This window comes from Kogia breviceps, chromosome 10, assembly GCF_026419965.1.
Source record: "Kogia breviceps isolate mKogBre1 chromosome 10, mKogBre1 haplotype 1, whole genome shotgun sequence".
Classification (NCBI taxonomy): domain Eukaryota; kingdom Metazoa; phylum Chordata; class Mammalia; order Artiodactyla; family Physeteridae; genus Kogia; species Kogia breviceps.
Window position 1 is genome coordinate 25,546,904 of NC_081319.1, and position 17,985 is coordinate 25,564,888.

At 42.0% G+C, this 17,985-nt stretch overlaps 1 protein-coding gene across 5 annotated transcripts in view; it reads left to right on the forward strand.

The window, feature by feature from the left end:
• The window catches only part of ADAMTS9 (ADAM metallopeptidase with thrombospondin type 1 motif 9), a 226,863-nt gene that overhangs the window by 51,566 nt on the left and 157,312 nt on the right, over positions 1-17,985 (forward strand). For all 5 annotated transcript variants that reach the window (XR_010842518.1, XM_059075759.2, XM_059075758.2 and 2 more), the window contains 7 exons: positions 4,310-4,491; positions 4,581-4,717; positions 6,441-6,558; positions 6,810-6,905; positions 15,031-15,197; positions 15,290-15,419; positions 15,990-16,116. Coding sequence is in view for 4 of the 5 variants with exons in the window: in XM_059075759.2 (XP_058931742.1) it covers positions 4,310-4,491; positions 4,581-4,717; positions 6,441-6,558; positions 6,810-6,905; positions 15,031-15,197; positions 15,290-15,419; positions 15,990-16,116 (957 nt within the window). In the remaining variant the exon portion in view is untranslated. The remainder of the gene's footprint in view (positions 1-4,309; positions 4,492-4,580; positions 4,718-6,440; positions 6,559-6,809; positions 6,906-15,030; positions 15,198-15,289; positions 15,420-15,989; positions 16,117-17,985) is intronic.

The window sequence follows — 17,985 nt, forward strand, 5'->3', positions numbered from 1 at the left end:
ATGAATTTTCAACTTAAGATATTTTCAAATTACAGCGGGTTTAACATTGCATAACCCCATCATAAGTCAAGAAGGATCTTGTCTTTTGAAATATTGAGAATTGGTTGCTGTGGGAGAGCCATTAACTAATGAATGAATAGAGATATCCAGTCCCATAGACTGCCCCATTTGGCAGAATTATTAATGATCGCTAGTATGGCTCCCTGGCCCACCCCATCTAATCCTTGAATATTCTTTCAGCATTCTCGGTAATCGGTCCTTAGACCCCTTCTTAAAACCCTCCAAATATAGAAATTACACTGTCTTCTCAGGCTGCCTGTTGTATCTTTAGAAATTTCTTCCTTGTGCTAACTGTAATTCATCGTAAGTAAACATAGATGTTGAGATTTCTTTTCAAACCCATTTGCAGACCAAAGTTTAGCTTTCCTTGAGAGTAGAATACACCTGCCATGATCTTGGCAAAAATTCTTTCATAGCTCTGGCCATGCAGCATCGTGAATTTTCTTTGTATATATGATTCAGCTTGCCTGTGCTGAATATAGATACTTTCATAGTAATTAATCAGCAATTTCCTTAAGTCCTTTCCATCCCTATTCAACAAGCATTATTTTAAAAGGATCTTAATAGTTGGAAAATGTGATTAATATTATTTTTAAAGCTACATTTCCTATAATTTCCAGTATTTGCCTATATGGGGAAAAAACTTCCATCCAGCTAAATTATTAAATTAAAACATGAATTTCTCCATGCTGAAGCGTAAGTTCAGTTGTGTAAAGCCCTCCTCATGACACAGGACATGCAAACCAAGCAGAGATCCTGTTGTCCAGGATATTTTAAAAGCTATATATTTCTAAAGGACAAATTTATGCTTATTCATAAAATATCATTTGCCTTTACATAAAAAGCAAATAAAGTCATAAAACCAGCTTTGAAATGGAAAGAGACCTGTCTCAAGAGAGGCAGCGTGGGAGAGAGGCCAGAGTGTGGGCTTTGGGTCCGGGAGAGCTGCCTTGGTCTCTCAGCCTGTATGTCTCACTTAACTGCATGTGACCTTGCCAGGTTACTTAACATTTCTGAACCCAGTTCAAGCAAGGGTTCAGAAACAAGGATGGTACTACCTACCGCACAGGATGGCTATGCACAGTCAGTGACTGAAGTTGCAAAGTGACATGGTGCCCTGTACACTAGACTACTCCGGAGTCAGCAAACTTTTTCCATAAAGGGTCAGATAATAAATATCTTAGTTTTTGTGGACCATAGGATGGCTGTCCTTGCTATTCAGCTTTGCTGATATAGTGAAAAACATGCGTAGATAATATGTATAGAGTGGGTGTAACTGTGTTCCAATAGAACTTTTATTTATGAACAGAGAAGTTTGAATTGCATATAATTCTTGTGTCTCAAAATATTCTTTTTATTTATTTCTAATTTGTTTTAGAGTGTAAAAACTATTCTTATCTCACTGGCCATGTAAAAACAGGTAGTAGGCTGGATTTGGCCCACAGGCTGTAGTTTACAGACCCTTGTAATAGCTAAACATTTACTGTATGGCTGCCCTTGTTCAAGTGCTTTGAATCTATTAACCCATTAATCCTCACTCAGCCCTTGAAGTAGATATTAGCATCATCTTTTTTTTTTTTACGGGTAGGGAAACGGAGGCTTAGCAACACTGAGCGATTTACCTACGATTGCACCATGGTTAAGAAGCAGGGCTGGGCTTCAAATCCTGTTTCCAGAATCTGTATCTATAACCTTCAGCAGTACTGCCTTGTACATGGAGTGTTTTCTGTGTGTTCTTTATTTTTTAAAATGTCATTTATAGAAATAAGTCACAAAATGCTCTTTGCCATTTGATAGTGGTCAAAGCAAGCAAAGGTGGATTCTGTTCCCATGTGAGTCAGGAAGCCACCTGCAAATGTTAACTCTTTGCTGCCTGAGGAACTGCTGCTCTTGATCAATTTCAAGAGTCAGAAAAGACTTCTTACAGAAGAGAACGGAAAGAAAAAAAATCACTGAAAAAACTTTCTTTTCAAAGGGAAAGAAATATGAGTTACTTTCAGGCAACAGGTAAATGATCTGATGGATCCACTACAGTTTGTTGGGACATTTAAAAAGATTCCACAGAGAACATTTCAATTTGAGAAAAAAATTGAAGGGGTCTTCCTTATAGAAGGAAAAACAGGTTTTACAGCTGTATGAGCCTGATCTATTATTCATGTGTCACCAGTGATATTTTATGCATGAGACTGGGGTGCTTTGGTACTGAGAGAAGAACTTGGTATCCAGAAAACCTAGGCCGTATCTCTAAATGGCACCAAAAAAGAAAAAGACAGCACTCTGGACCATAGTTCCTGGAGAATGAAGCAGGAAGAGCACAGTGGGAGAACCTGGGAAGCTTGAATTCCAGTCCTGTCTCTGTTCTTTTATTAGCCATGTTACCTTGGGCAAAGTCCTTAACTTTTCTGAACCTGCCATCCCTTGATATAAAAGTACCTCAGCCACCCTCCCCTTGGGCAAGATATGAGTAAATATGGGCGAGTCAAGCACACAAGGCAGATATAAATCATACGGGCCTAATGGGCAAATGATCAGACATAGATACTGTTGGGTTTTGTGCCGTTTTGCATCCCTAGATGCAGTCTTCTTCATAATAACAATGAATACTTATGAGACTCCTTGCTGAGCTCCTCGTTTATAACACGGCTTTCAGGTGCACAGTCTCATCTCTGTTTACATGTGTAGAATGAAGCTTACGGAGACCAGGTAACTCACACAAAGTTGCCCAGCTTGTAACTGCAAAGCCCATGCTCTTACCTCCCTCTACAAATCGTTGGTGGACGGAACATGTTTATGACAGCGTTATGGCCAGGCAGCCCTTCCTGAGACTCAGGCACTCTGCAGTACCACTGAGACCTGCCTCACGGTGCACACATCATAGCTCAGATCTGGTACTCAAAACAAACAAACTGCTGAGTCGGATGGGATTAGGTTGGGTTGTGCTGACATGTAACATCATAGTCACTAACATTTTTAGGCATTTGCTGTGTGTACTCATTTTAGAGAAGAGGAAAACTGAAGCTCTGGGAGGCTAGGAACTCTGTCTAAGGTCACACAGTGAGGGTAGAGCCAAGATAAGAAGCCAGATCCAACTCTAGAGCCTCACGAGCTCAGCTAGACTGCCCCTCATTCTGTATTTTATAGTCATGGATATATTTCCCTTCCCCAAGCCCTGTTTTAACAAAGCAAAGCAAAAACACAAAACAAAACCAAAAAAAAACCAGAAACACTTCTTATGGTCCGTATTACTCTGAAAGATTCTTTCTAAAGAGAAAAGGTAGAAATCTTTCAGTTTGAGAGGTGCCCTCAACTGCTGTACCTGTGGTATCCGAGTAGCTCTGGTATCCGAGCTGCTCCAGCCCTGGGCTGTGAGTGAGTCCAATTTCCTCTGATTCTGTGATCTTCCCATTTCTGTGATGCACTTGGCATGCTGTTGACTGCCAGGAGACGGGTTGTTTAATATACTCTCTGGGTCACATCTGGAAAATCCACGAACGGGGTTGCATGCTGAGATTAAGTTTGCACTGTGATGCTTTGCAAGGCGTCCTCCATACTCTTGTCACACAAAAGTTAATGAAACCTTTACACTCTATCCTGTTAAGTTAGTCAAAATATGAGCACATCTTATTCCGTCGTATTTGTAAAACAAAGCAAAAACAATGGTCTTGCAGGGAGAGAGAGGAAGAGAGAAGAGGGACAGAAATGAATGGAAATGGGATGGTGCAAGTTTTAGGATGGTTGCCCATGAAAGTACCATGATACGGAAAGTAGACAGGAGCATCCCAAGTACTCATTTGTTCCTTTGACCTTCTGTGTTTTTAAAACTGAAGGACTGTGGATGTTCAGGGGAAGGAGGACACAGAATGGCCTAATGGACACCAGGTTTTATGTTTCAAACTTTAAGTTAGATGCTCTCCCATTTTATCCTCAAAACAGCCTTACCAGGGGGTGCCTTCCCATTCTACAAATGGAAGGGCTGAGGCTCAAGGACTTTCAGTGACTGGCCCAAGGTTATACACTTAATGATATTGAAGGCAGAGTGCAACCCCGGATTCCAGAGCCCTTGCCCTGGCCACTGTCACTGACCACTTCACATTTGCTTCCCTCAAAGGCAGGAAGCCACATTGTAATACATGACATTATAATACATTAGAGAAATACATTATAATACAGTATGTGTGCCCTTTACATTATCAAGTCATGGGGAGAAATACGTTATAATACAGCATGTGTGTTCTTTACCTTTTCTTAGGCCAAAAAATGGTGGGAGGTACTGTGTAGGGCGCAGAATGAAATTTAAGTCCTGCAACACGGAGCCGTGTCCCAAGCAGAAGCGAGACTTCCGAGATGAACAGTGTGCTCACTTTGATGGAAAGCATTTCAATATCAATGGTCTGCTTCCGAACGTGCGCTGGGTCCCGAAGTACAGTGGAAGTAAGTGCATCTGGGGATGTGCTCGTGGCCGGCGGGCTGGCATGGGATCCAGGCACCAAAGTCACGTTGCGTGGTGTTTCTCCGTCTAGTTTTGATGAAGGACCGCTGCAAGCTGTTCTGCAGGGTGGCGGGGAACACAGCCTACTATCAGCTCCGTGACAGAGTGGTAGATGGAACTCCGTGTGGCCAGGACACCAATGACATCTGTGTCCAAGGCCTTTGTCGGGTGAGTCCCAGATGGCGATTTCTTCACTGTGTTGTCTTGCTGCCAAGCTGTGATGTGTGGCTTCCTTGATAGAATAGCAGCTGCTAGTATCTGTGCATTATCTCCAGGGCAGTGGTTCTCAAAGTGGGGCCCCCCAGATCAACATCAGCACCACCTAATTCTTTTTTTTTTCTTTATGTTTTATTTTATTTGATTTTTTTTTATTGGCGTATAGTTGATTTACAATGTTGTGTTAGTTCCAGGTGTACAGCAAAGTGATGCAGTTACATATGTGTGTATGTATTCTTCTTCAGATTATTTTCTCTTATAGGTTATTACAAAATATCGAGTATAGTTCCCTGTGCTATACAGTAGGTCCTTGTCGGTTATCTCTTTTCCATATAGTAATGTGTATCTGTTAGTCCCAAACTCCTAATTTACCCCTCGCAGCCCCACCTGATTCTGATGCATGCCAAAGTTTGAGAACCACTGCCCTAGATTTTCCTGACACTCTCTGTGGGAGTCTGAAAAAAACCTCCCTGTGAAGATTTATTATAATTGACACACATACACACTTCTTTACGATAACCACAGTGCATAAGGTTAAACCCCAAAGCTTCCTGACAGTGAGTTTTGTAGATTGAATAGCTGTGCTCCAAAAAGATGTTATGAGGAAGAGCTGGCCTCACTCAGATTTCTGATTTGAAGCAGGATAACTTCTACCAAAGACACACAGGCAAATTATTCTTGGGAGGGAAATCGAGACCCTTCTGGCAGACGGTAAAGCATCAGTCAGAACTCATTCCTCGCAGCCTGGCTCTTGAGATGATGTATCTGTTCCTTGCATGGAGTCCAGGGCACATTGGAGCTCCTCATTGATAGGAATTGATTGAAGAGCCCCTATGAGCTTCACCCGCCTCCTGACCCACAGCTACAGCGCAGACTTCCTTTTTAGTCTATGCACTAGAGCAAAACATTGAGTTTCTCCTCAAAGACTAGGAACAAAATAGTTGAGGATGTGAACTCTGTCCTCCTGGTCTCCTGGTGATTGCCGGTGTCCTTTTCAGACCCCAGTCTACACTGCTGCATTGCATTAAGATGTGAAGAAATTAAAGAGGCTGCTTAGAGCCTGAGGCCTCAACCTGGCAGCCTGCAGTCATGCTTTGTCCTCCATTCATACCCTGTATTTAAACATAGGGGATTTCACATAAAATCAAATTTTCCAGTCCCTTTTGAGAAATTGGGATACGTCAACACTGGGCTCCTATTTCTGCATGGCAGCAGTAGCCTGCAGTGGACAGCAGCCGCTCCCTTAAGATGGGCCGTGCGCTCTTTAATGGGATACAGTCGTCACCCTCTCTTTTTTTTTGTTTTCATTCCTGAGCTATTTTTCTCATTTACTTTACTTACTTGTAGACTAGTGCTTCTCTAACTTTACTCTGTAGACAGAACACTTAAGGGTCTTATTCGCATGCCGGAAAATCTACTCTGACTCAGTACATTTGGGTGGGGCCTAAGATTCTGCATCCCCAGCATGATCGGGGATGCCCTTGGCTGCTGGTCCAAGGAGCACATTTTCCCACAGCAAGGCTAAAGACAATGTGAGTTCCCAACCCTTGAAAGTTTAAAGTGACTTAAAAGTTCTTGTCGTTTTGAATGCACCTCATTCAAAGAAACACATTACTTATCATTTTATAATCTCTCTAATACTTACCATGTATTTCAACTGTTTTCTTTTTAAAAGCAAGCTGGATGCGATCATGTTTTAAACTCAAAAGCCCGGAGAGATAAATGTGGGGTTTGTGGTGGCGATAACTCTTCGTGCAAAACAGTGGCAGGAACATTTAATACAGTACATTATGGTAAGAATTTGTTCCTAAGAACCATGAGAAGGAAAATAGTCAAAGTGTAAACATTGTTAACCACGTGTAATGTGTAAAAGTATTCATGTCAAGTGTAAAATCAGTCTTGATAAGGTACATTACCCATCTGGCTATTAGGCACCCATTAGTGAGAATTATATTGTATTCCTTTGTTGCCACCTTTTACACCATATGCTTAGAGAAAATGAACCAATCTGTGCAATGCTCAATTTCTGCTCACTTCTTTTCAGGTTACAATATTGTGGTCCGAATTCCACCTGGTGCTACCAATATCGATGTGCGGCAGCACAGTTTCTCAGGGAAATCAGAGGATGATAACTACTTAGGTGAGATGGGTGCCCCCTGCCATTTGCAGGAATTCTGGTTCTCTGGAGCAGTTGGCAGAGGCTACTTCCTTTCCCCTATAGCAAGTGGACAGCTTTCAGATGTCATGTATTTTCATAAAAGAAAGAAGTTGATCTTGAAACTCATTATTTTATTTCTCCCTTGTACATTACACCCTCTGCCTATTGATTTAAGATTTGTGTAGTTATAGTAGTCAATATCAAGGAATTGACTCTGGATCTTAGAAAATAGGCCCCAAATCAAAATTTTTTTTTTTTTTTTTTTTTTTTTTTTTTTTGTGGTATGCGGGCCTCTCACTGCTGTGGCCTCTCCCGTTGCGGAGCACAGGCTCCGGATGCGCAGGCCCAGCGGCCATGGCCCACGGGCCCAGCCGCTCCGCGGCACGTGGGATCCTCCCGGACCGGGGCACAAACCCGCATCCCCTGCATTGGCAGGCGGACTCTCAACCACTGCGCCACCAGGGAAGCCCCAAAATTTTTTTTAACATCTTTATTGGAGTATAATTGCTTTACAATGGTGTGTTAGTTTCTGCTGTATAACAGAGTGAATCAGCTATACATATACTTATATCCCCAAATCAAATTTTGAAAGTATTTGCCTTGTAAGTTTAGCCTAAAATCGTTGCTCTTTTTGAGTCTTAAAAAAAAAAAAAAAATCTGTCCTTTGGGTAACTGACATGCCAGTGTTTTAGTAGAGATATTAGTTGACTTAACCCATAGCAGACCACAGGTGGACTTATTCAACATTTCATTATTCCCAGTCATTCCAAAAGGTTCTGTACTGGCGCTATGTTTCTTATGTCATTGCTAACGTGGCCCATCTTGTTACTTCATAGTTTCTTCATCTTTCTCTCACCATGACCAGGCACGTGATTAATTCATATCTATTCCTATTTTCAAACCACAGCTCACCAACAACCCTGTGTTCATTTTCAACTGTTTGCTCAGCCCAGTCCCCCTGCAGATTATCATTCTGTAAACTTCCATAAGTGATTAGGAAATTCACCCAATTTTTTTTCGTTAAAAAAAGGACATGGGAACTGGGGTAATGACAGAAAGGGATTCAGCTAGTCGACTACTTTGCACAACGAGACTCTTCTTAGCTCTGAAAAGCAGCACGACTTGCACTCAGATCTGGAAGAAATCAGGGCAGTCTTGCTGGGCAGTCAGTTTTTAAAAGAAATGAATGGACTTTCTTATAATGTCCAGGCAGGGACTCCATGCATCTGAATACAGCCCCTGCAGAGGCTTAGTCCGAACATCTGGACCTACTGAGTTTGAAGTGAGAATTAGTTGGATTGCATTAGAACCCGTATCTATATTTTGGAATGTCTGCATGAAATCGTTTATAGATAAGTAATGATACTTTAGCCAAGCGTGCTAATTAAATATAACATTTACACATGCCTCTCTTGTAGCATTTTCTGCAATGTCTCATCATTCATTCAGCCAGCCACTTATTTAATATGTGCCAGGCCCTGTTCTAGGCACAATGAACAAAACAGAACAAAAACATTAAAAAGTAAATAAAAATTTCTGTCTTCTGAGAACTTTTTAGTGGAAGGAGATAGACAATAAACAAGTAATAGAAGGTAATAAGTAAAATTAGAAAACAGAGCAGCATAAAGGAAATTGGGATACTGAGAGTAGGCGGGAACAGTGGAGTTGAAATGCTTGAATTGTAGCGAGAGACAGTGGCTATCTAGGGGAAGAGCATTCCAGGCAGAGGGGACAGCCGATGTGAAATCCTTAAAAGAGGAATATGTCTAGTTTGTTCCAAGGATAGAGGGAGGCCAGTGTGGCTGGAGCTTTGTAAGCGCAGAGGAGAGTCCCAGATGAGATTAAACAGGTATCAGGACTAGATCATATAGGGCCATATAATCATTGAAAGGACTTGAGCTCTGAAAGATGAGGGTAGCTACTAGAGGTTTTGAACCAAGGAAAAACATGATATAATCATATTTATATTTTTAAAAGAGTACCCTGGCTGTTACGTTGAGAATAGATGGGGTCGGTGGGTAGGGTACAGGGTAGAAACAGAAAGATGGGTTAGAAAGTTATTGCAGTAGTCCACGAGAGAAGTGCTGGCGGCTTGTCCCCAAGTGGGAGCAGTGGAATTGGCAGTACACAGTCAAATTCTGGATTATCTTCTGAGGGTAGAGCCATCGTGATTAGTGGATGGGTTGAATATGGTGTATGAGAGAAAGAGAAGGGTCAAGGATGACTCCGTGGTTTTGACCTGAGCAGCCAAAAGGATGCAGTCACCATCAACTCAGTTGAGACTTGTTCCTTATTTATCGATGTGACCACTAGTGTTTTAGGGTCAGAAGCTGTGTCTTTATATTTTTAGCTCCTGATAGAAAGCCTTCACATGATATGAACTAAGTACATGATGGCTGAATTATTGAATAATTATTGCGCATGCTGTCTTCACTTACTGAGTATCTGCCATGTGCTTAATGGGGGGATGGAATTATGATGGAAATACACAGAATCATTCCTTCTTTAAAGACTGTGAAATCTTACTTGGAATCAATTCTCAGTGGTTGCATCAGCTTTTCCTCGCCCTAAGTATCCAAATGAGTGGTACCTTTTAAAACAGTTAACAAAGTTCTTGAGGACCCTATCCAAATTATTTTGGGGGAATCCCACATTTCTCCTTCAACCACTGTGCACAACGGGTCAAGCGTTTTTCTTCGTGGACTGGATTATAAATTAGAACCTGTGACTGCTGTGGCCTTACTATTTCCTAATTAAATCCAGCAGCATTGCATGCAGCCTCCTTTATTGGTTAATTTCCTGAGAGCCAAACACCATGTTGAGCTGTTCCTTTCTTCTCATCGAAAAGGAGAAGGATTCTCCACTGTTATTCTCCTTCTTGGAAAAATAATCTCCTTCCAAGCAGTGGCCTCAGTTCAATTCAGCTTCGTCAACCAGGTCAGGTACCTGAACTGGGGAGGGCCTTCTGATATCCCTTTATTTCTCACTAGAGGTTTCTTAATCTCCTTGTAAAGAATGAAAGCAAAATCAAAGATTTGTCATCTGGGACAGACAGTCTGAGGTAGTCATGGCTCACTAATGGAATATTATGGGAAAGTTACCTGTTGGCCAAAGAACGTCTCTCTGGAAACAAATGAAAAGTCCAAGCAAAGATGGCGAGTCACAGTTCACCAAGCATGAAGGTCAAGACCTTAGAGCCTTTGAACCTTACAGTGGTTTCTTAACAAGTTAGGAGGAATATGATGTTGTCATCAAATCTGCCGTGTGTAAATGTTTACTCTTGGCTTGAAGGAAGGCGCAGCAAATGCTCTAAGAAGGTTTTAAAGCCCCCAGTTGAGTCTTGCTAGAGGCCAGTCCCAGCTGTTCGGTTGCTAAGCGATCATCTGTATACCTCACGTTTTTTTTCAAGGTCAGTCAAGCCATACTCTTTTCGCATGTGTTGGTGAAGGAGCAGTTTCCAGGAGAGAGGGCCTTTGTAGCAGCCCAGCTCTGATGGGTGAAATGGGGGGGAAACCAACCCAGGAAATTAGCTCCCTAATCGCATTAGTGGGAGGTTGGGCAGTAGACTGTTGTTTTCAGGAAACTATTTGTTTCACAAGGTACCGAAGCAGAAAGTCTCCATGTCAAAGGTTATCCTTTCAGCCTAGACCCCTCCCTCCTGTTGGGTTAAAGCCAAGTTGCACCCAGTGCTACCATGTTCGTGTTTCTTTAGGAGAAAAGGGAGCCATTTCCATGGTGCTTATTTGTATCCAGGACACTTAGCCCTTGATTAATGGTGGCAGTGGGAAGACAGGAATCGATTCAGTTCAAGATAAAGCAGGAACTTCATTGCACCTGATGACTCCTATCTCCTTTCCTACTCACCATCTAATGGGATAAAGAGCATGCAGTGAAGGGTGAAATGCCCCCAGGTCAGCATAAGCATGAGAGGAAGCCCGGAGACATTGGAAAGGAGCCCCAGAATTAACATAGGATAGATGATTGCTCTCTGAATACAGCCAGAACTGGATTATCGCTTAATTTACAGAACTGGCCTTGTGACATCTCATTTCCCCCCTTTTAGTGAAACATCAGCTGAGTAGCTAGCATGCGACTTCACTCGAAAGAACTGGGTGATTTTTCTGGCAGCACATCCTGCCACTGCCGTGTAAGTGACCCACGTTAGGAGGCAGCCTCAGGAGGCCTGAGGTGCCACAGAAACAACCTCGTCTCCAACCAGTGACCCACTGAAACTCCTACATCTTGCATGGCTGGTGGGTCTCACGCTACAGGAGCTGCAGGGGAGGTGAGGTTGCCAGAGGTTTACACTGACGGGGAAACAGTTATTTGGCTGGAAGCTCTCAGTTCTCCTTGTCACGAATGTCAGGTTCCATCAGTCACTTGCTCTTTCGACATCGTTGACTGAACACCTACTGTGGACTGAGATCTTTCTTAGGCTTAGAAAAGTACATTTTTAAATGTTGGCTTTACTTAAAGAGGCTCATGCAGTCTAGCAGAACAAATAACTTAAATTTTTAAAAATCTGTAGCTAAACATATTGGCTTTCAATTTGTACATAAGATAAAGAACACCTGAATTCATTCACTCATTTCATGGATATTTGGTGACCTTCCTCTTAGAAAACTTTAGTGGTTAACAGGCTCTGGAGACACACTTGCATGATTAGAAGTCACCTGGCCTTAGAAAATATTTTAATAATGTTTAAGTCATGCTTTTCTTATTCATGAATTAAGCAAGTATAAAAGTGTGATGAGGAGACAATGCATTTGAAGGCATTTTGACCTGCCAGCTACCAAATCCTCTATGCACTATCCTGTTTAATGTCTGTAACAATTCCATAAGAAATCCATTATACAGAGGACGAAACTGAGGCTTAGCGAGGTTGAATAACTTACTCAAGGTCACATGAACAGAAAATGGGAAAAGAGTTAAAATCCTTATTGGTCTGACCTCAGACCCTGTACCCTTAACCACTTCACTTTACTACCTCCATATAGAAAACTACGTAGCTGACCTGGGATTGAACATGACTGGAAGTTGAGGTTTACTGGTGGGAGTGAACGGTGAGGTTGGAAGAATAGGTCATGATGAGATTTGTAAAGATGCAGGAAGGTGATGCGAAGGAGTTTGAGCTGCGTTCTTTTGGTGGTAGGGACAGTCAAAGGCTTTTGGATCAAGAAGAAGAAGCCAGCGTCTTGGATTGCCTATTTTAAAAGGTTATCTTTTTAAAAGCTTTTTTTTCCTGTGTCACCACTTTCTTCCCAACCATTTCAAATGAAGGCATCTTACTTTTACCTCAGAGCCAAGATGGGGCTTCTAAGGTAGGAATTCTGGTAGGTGAAGCGCAGGTTCAGGGATCAGATTTGATGCAATTGATTCCTGATCCTGCGAAGAGCAGTCCTTGCATCAGTATAGTGCCCAGCTGGGTGAACTCTGTGAGGTTCCCATGTCCTCGAAAACAGGGACACTGCTGCTACTGAGCCACAGGGAATATTCAGAGCTTCATTGCGGCCTTCATTAATTTCCACATTAGGGTGTGATATCTCCTTCCCCTAAATCCTCTCAACCTCTTCCACATATGCATCGCTTCTGGTCTACTTCTGCTGAAAGACAGTGCGTCACCTGCGTCAGTGAAGGGCAGGTTAGGATCTGGCAGACACCTAAGATAACTTGGCTCCCCCCGCCCCCCACCCCACCACCGAGACAGATGTCATTAACGATGCTGTCAGGGAATCCTGTTCTGCGTAGTTTCTTGAACGGCTGGTACCAAGTGATTGACATTTTTGTCTGGGAGGACACCTGTTTGCCAACCCTGGGTCAAATTTCCACATGCCTTTTATTCACCGAAATACATGGCCTGTGCATTTCAAAGGGATCCTTCGCTGCCAAGATTTGCTAATCGTGCACAACTTACAGAAGGTAACTGGCCTCTTTCTAGTATTTTGTTTAGGGCTCAAATGTTTAATAGCTCTGCTTTCTTGAGTACCTGCTACATGTCAAGCTCAAAACATGGGAGAATTCATTATTCAAAGAGTAGTACTGGAAAAAAAAAGGTACTTAAAATAAAACTAAACTTTTATAGTAAATACTAGGGGGAAGATATGATTGGGATATGATTTGATTTGATCATGATATGATTGGGATTTTATCTTGAGAAATTAATCAAAAAGGATGAAAATAAAATTTACTTTTTCTTATATTTAACAAAATTATATTTGGATTTTAATCATGCCCACATTTTTAGAATGGAGAATAAGCAATTAATAAATATTTTTCCCTAAGTTTTCCAGTCAAGTCATGTGATAGAGTGGTACATTCTTTGCTTAAAGTTTGAATTTGACAGTAAAATCTGAAAACGAGTCATTTTTTAGAAAGCTGCCTGAGTTTTTTATTCACTTTTCCAATAGTCTCTCTTGACACTTGGATAAGTAAATTATTCCTTCTGAAGCAGCTGTCATCTCATCTTCTTTGTCCATTTTTATTTCCTTTTCTTAAATGTCTAACTGGTCTAACTCTGCCATGTTCTCAGTTGACCAATGTTTTGGCACTTGACTCAAGCTGTTCTCTAACATTACTTGTTCAGCTTCACTGATCGTTGCATCTTTTGCAAGATTCACAGTGGATTCATTCATTCTTCCCCCAAAAAACTATTTTTCTAGCATCTACCATGTGTTCTTTCAGAAGCTGAGATATAGCTGTGAATAAAACAGTCCAGAAATCCTTGCTTACATTCCTGTTTGGGGAGAGAGAGCATAAACAAAGTGATATGGAGAAAAATTACGGTGGGAAATAGGATAGGAAGGATGGAATCTGTGCTGCCAATGGGAGGGGCTTGCAGTTTTAAAAACAATGATCCAGGTAGGTTTTTTCATGTAACAAATTATCTCAAGATCTAGTGGCTTACAACAACAAGTATACACAATATCCCAGTTTCTGTGTGTCAGGAATCTGGGAGCAGCATAGCTGGGTGTTTCAGGCTTGACGTCTCTCCTGAAGTGGCTGTGAAGACTTCAGTTAGGGCTGTGATCCTGTCCGAAAGCTTGACTGGGGCTAGCAGATCCACTTACCAGATGCCTCATGTAGATGCTATTGACAGTAGGCTTTGGTTCCCCACTGCTTTTTGCAAGATGCCTCTCAATGAGGCTGCTTGAGTATCCTCACAACATGGCAGCTGACTTCTCTCCCAAAGCCAGAGATTTAAGGAAGAGCAAGGTGGAGCCCTAATGCCTTTGACCTGGCCTTGGAAGTCACAGTATCCTAGTGATTACACCAGTGCTGCTATTATTACGTCAGTGCTACTCAGTGTGGGTGGGAACAACACAGGTGTGACTATCAAAAGGCAAGGATTGTTGGGGCCATACTGGAGGCTGGCTACCTCAGTGGGCCTCACCAGGGAAGTGATGTTTGAGCATCATATTGGCTATGGATTTCTACATTTCAACATCTGTCTAAACAGAGAAAACTAACAAAGATTCAGTAGGTTCAGCTAATTCTCGTATGAAGTAGAAACGGTTATTTGTGTGGGAACCAATTTTGTAAGTGTTCATTTTATTAATACGTATTTTTAAAGCATAAAACTTTTTTTCTCTTTTTAAATTGGGGTAATGTTGGCTTATAACATTATATAAGTTTCACATGTACAGCATTATATTTCTGCTTCTGTATATAGTACAGCTTGCTCACCACGAAAAGTTTAGTCTCCATGCATCACCATCCAGTTGATCTCCTTTACCCCTTTTGCCCCCCACCCCGCCCCTTCTCCTCTGGTAACCACAGCTCATTGCTTCCATCTGTAATTCTGCGTTTGCGGGGCTTGTATCACAAGCCCCAGGCTAATTAGCACGGTTGTATTATATTTCTAATTTTCAAGGGCACCATGAAGGGGAGGTGTTTTATCTCCACTTAAAAGATAAAGAGATCAAGACCGAGAGGAGGAAAGTGATGTCCCAAGCCACCAAGGCCACATAGTTGGCAAGTGGCAAAGTTCGGATTTGAGCCTGTGCGTGTCTGGCTGAAAAGTCTACATTCTTCACACTCTGGCTCTCTGCCTATCAAAGTATTACTTCAAGTGGCAGCAGATCAATGAGTTCTCTTTTCTCATCTTTAGCTTTATCAAGCAGTAAAGGTGAATTCTTGCTAAATGGAGACTTTGTTGTCACAATGTCCAAAAGGGAAATCCGGGTTGGGAATGCCGTGATAGAGTACAGCGGATCCGACAATGTAGTGGAAAGAATCAACTCCACAGATCGCATTGAACAAGAACTTTTGCTTCAGGTAAAAACTTGGCAGTGAGCCCATGCCCATTTTCTAACTCCAAGAATCACCAGGCCCATACACATCCTCTCCATTTTGTCTGCACGTCCTAGGTGTTGTCCGTGGGAAAGTTATACAACCCTGATGTGCGCTACTCTTTCAACATTCCAATTGAAGACAAACCCCAGCAGTTTTACTGGAACAGTCATGGACCCTGGCAAGCATGCAGCAAACCCTGCCAAGGTATCTGCTTTTAGGTTGAGTTTGGGGGATTCAAGGTGTTTTTTATTTTTTTGGAAGCAGCCAAATACATGGAATCTATAAACCTTTCGATCTGCATGCATTTTCTAATCTTTCTCTGCATCTATCTGGTCACTTTGGGATGGCAAGTTGAGCTGTTTAAGGGATTCAGGATATGCTAGGTTTCCTCATTATGTGTGAAGCCAAGCAAAATGAGCTCTGCCAAACTGATTTTCCCGAGACATAGATTTAGTAGTCTAATGTAATTTATCTTGTTTCCTTTTGTCTACAGCATGAGTTGTCAAACTACAGCCAGTGGGCCGAATCCAGCCCATTTCCTGCTTTTATAGATAAAGTTTTATTGAAACGTGGCCACACCAATTTTTTTACATTTGTAAGCGGCTGCTTTTGCCCTATAACAAGAGTTTAGTAGTTGCAACAGAGGTCATGTGGCCCACAAAACCAAAAATATTGCCTATCTAACCCTTTGCAGAAAATGTTTGCCAGTCCCTGGTCTAAATAGTTTATGGAATAGGCTACTCTGTCTGAATAACTTTTTTCCTCCTTGCTTAGGCGAGCGGAAACGAAAACCTGTTTGTACCAGGGAATCTGATCAGCTTACAGTTTCTGATCAAAGATGTGATCGGCTGCCCCAGCCAGCACCCATTACTGAACCCTGCGGCACAGACTGTGACCTGAGGTGAGGCCAGTGTTTCCTCATGGTCTTTAGTACTGAGTTGTGAGGGTTTGGTAGGAGGTCTCTGCATGTGAGAAGCAGGTGTGGTTGTTAGTCTTTAGACCCCCTTCCTTGTGTTTCAGTGAAATAAGCTTTAGCCGATTTTCCGTCCTTCTGAAACGGATTATCTAGGACATATACCTGCAGATTTCTTGTTCTTCTCCTGAGAATTAGAAACAACTACTAGAGTATGGCACTTGCCAAAAAAAGTTCTCATTTGACCCTCACACCTCGCTGCATAGGTATTATTATGAGGGAGTTACATCAAACGCAAAAGTTTGTTTTGAAAGGCAACAGAAAAGAGGTAACTTCATCCATCAAGGTACCCGTAATGCTCTGTATCCACCCAGAGTGTTTATCACCCAGTATGAGAACTATTACATACGTGAAAGTTGCAACGCACTAATGTAGAGTTATGGAGGGAACTTGAAGAAAATTTATATAGAGATATCTAGATATGCAAACAGTTCTATATTTAAGAAAAGTATGAAATCTGAGGCAAGAAATGGTGAGTGAATAGAGAATTCTAAAGCTTTTCCATTCCTCTTGGTGAAAAGGAATACCTCTGAGGAGTTTTCTGCTCCATGTCTGTTGCCTACCCTACTTGCATTGCCTTAGATTTCACTTCCCCACTGACTGAATCCAGCTGGGGCTGGTAGAGTCTCAAAGGATCAATGCAGATATTGTGGAACACCTGCCTGCGGCACTGAGCATGCTTTTATAATCCCAAGGAAGGCGGGTTTGTACAAAGAACCACAAGTAATAGAACATGACCATTAAAAAAAATGATTTTTGAAGAACCCTGTTTAAAGTTTATGCAAGGAGCACCAAGTTGAGGTGGAGATCATGTTTGAACTGTTTCTTCAAGAAACTAATATTTTTCACTTCAATCAGATTCTAAAATAAGCTGCCATTAGTTGGTGACGATGCTGGCGAATTGGATGTTCTCCAGAGTTTCTCCTGCTTTGGAAGCTTTCTGACGGAGAACAAAAATTAAGCAAATTGTACAAAGCGAATGCATTGAAAGGTAGCCTTGGATCCATGATACTTTTATGTAGAATTATGAAGAAGATCTCAACTGGATTTCTTTTCACTTTGTATTAATGGTTTACGTGGAGTTACATGATACTCAGAACTTGGTTAGAGAATAAAATACCAAGGGTAATAATAATAATAATAGCAGCAGCTACTTTTTGTGAGTACCTGTCATGTGTGTTAAATGCTACACATGCCTTGTCTCATTTAATCCTCCTGGTAGCCCTATGAAATGGATCCTACTTGCCCCCACTGCCCAGATAAGGAAGCTGAACCTCTGTGAGGTTAAGTGTCCTGCCTGGAGTCACTTAGCTAATAAGTGTTGAGCTTGTATTTGCACTTTCTGATTCTGATTTTTATCAAAACTCATTTCACAATAACTAGGTAAATAAAGTCAGGTCTTAAAGTCTTTGCATTTCATATAGTAGGTATATCAAAGGTACTATTCTAAATACCCCATTTGGAGAAAGCCACCTGTTTTTTTTTAATACTTAACATAAAAAAAGAAAAAATGGGCTTCCCTGGTGGCGCAGTGGTTGAGAGTCCGCCTGCCGATGCAGGGGATGCGGGTTCGTGCCCCGGTCCGGGAAGATCCCACATGCCGCGGAGCGGCTGGGCCCGTGAGCCATGGCCGCTGAGCCTGCGCGTCCGGAGCCTGTGCTCCGCAGCGGGAGAGGCCACAACAGTGAGAGGCCCGTGCACCGCAAAAAAAAAAAAAAATCACCTTAAACTCTGCTGATACCAAAGGACGACAGTAGCTCAGGGAACCGGCTTGGGTGATGATAGCACCTCTGGCTG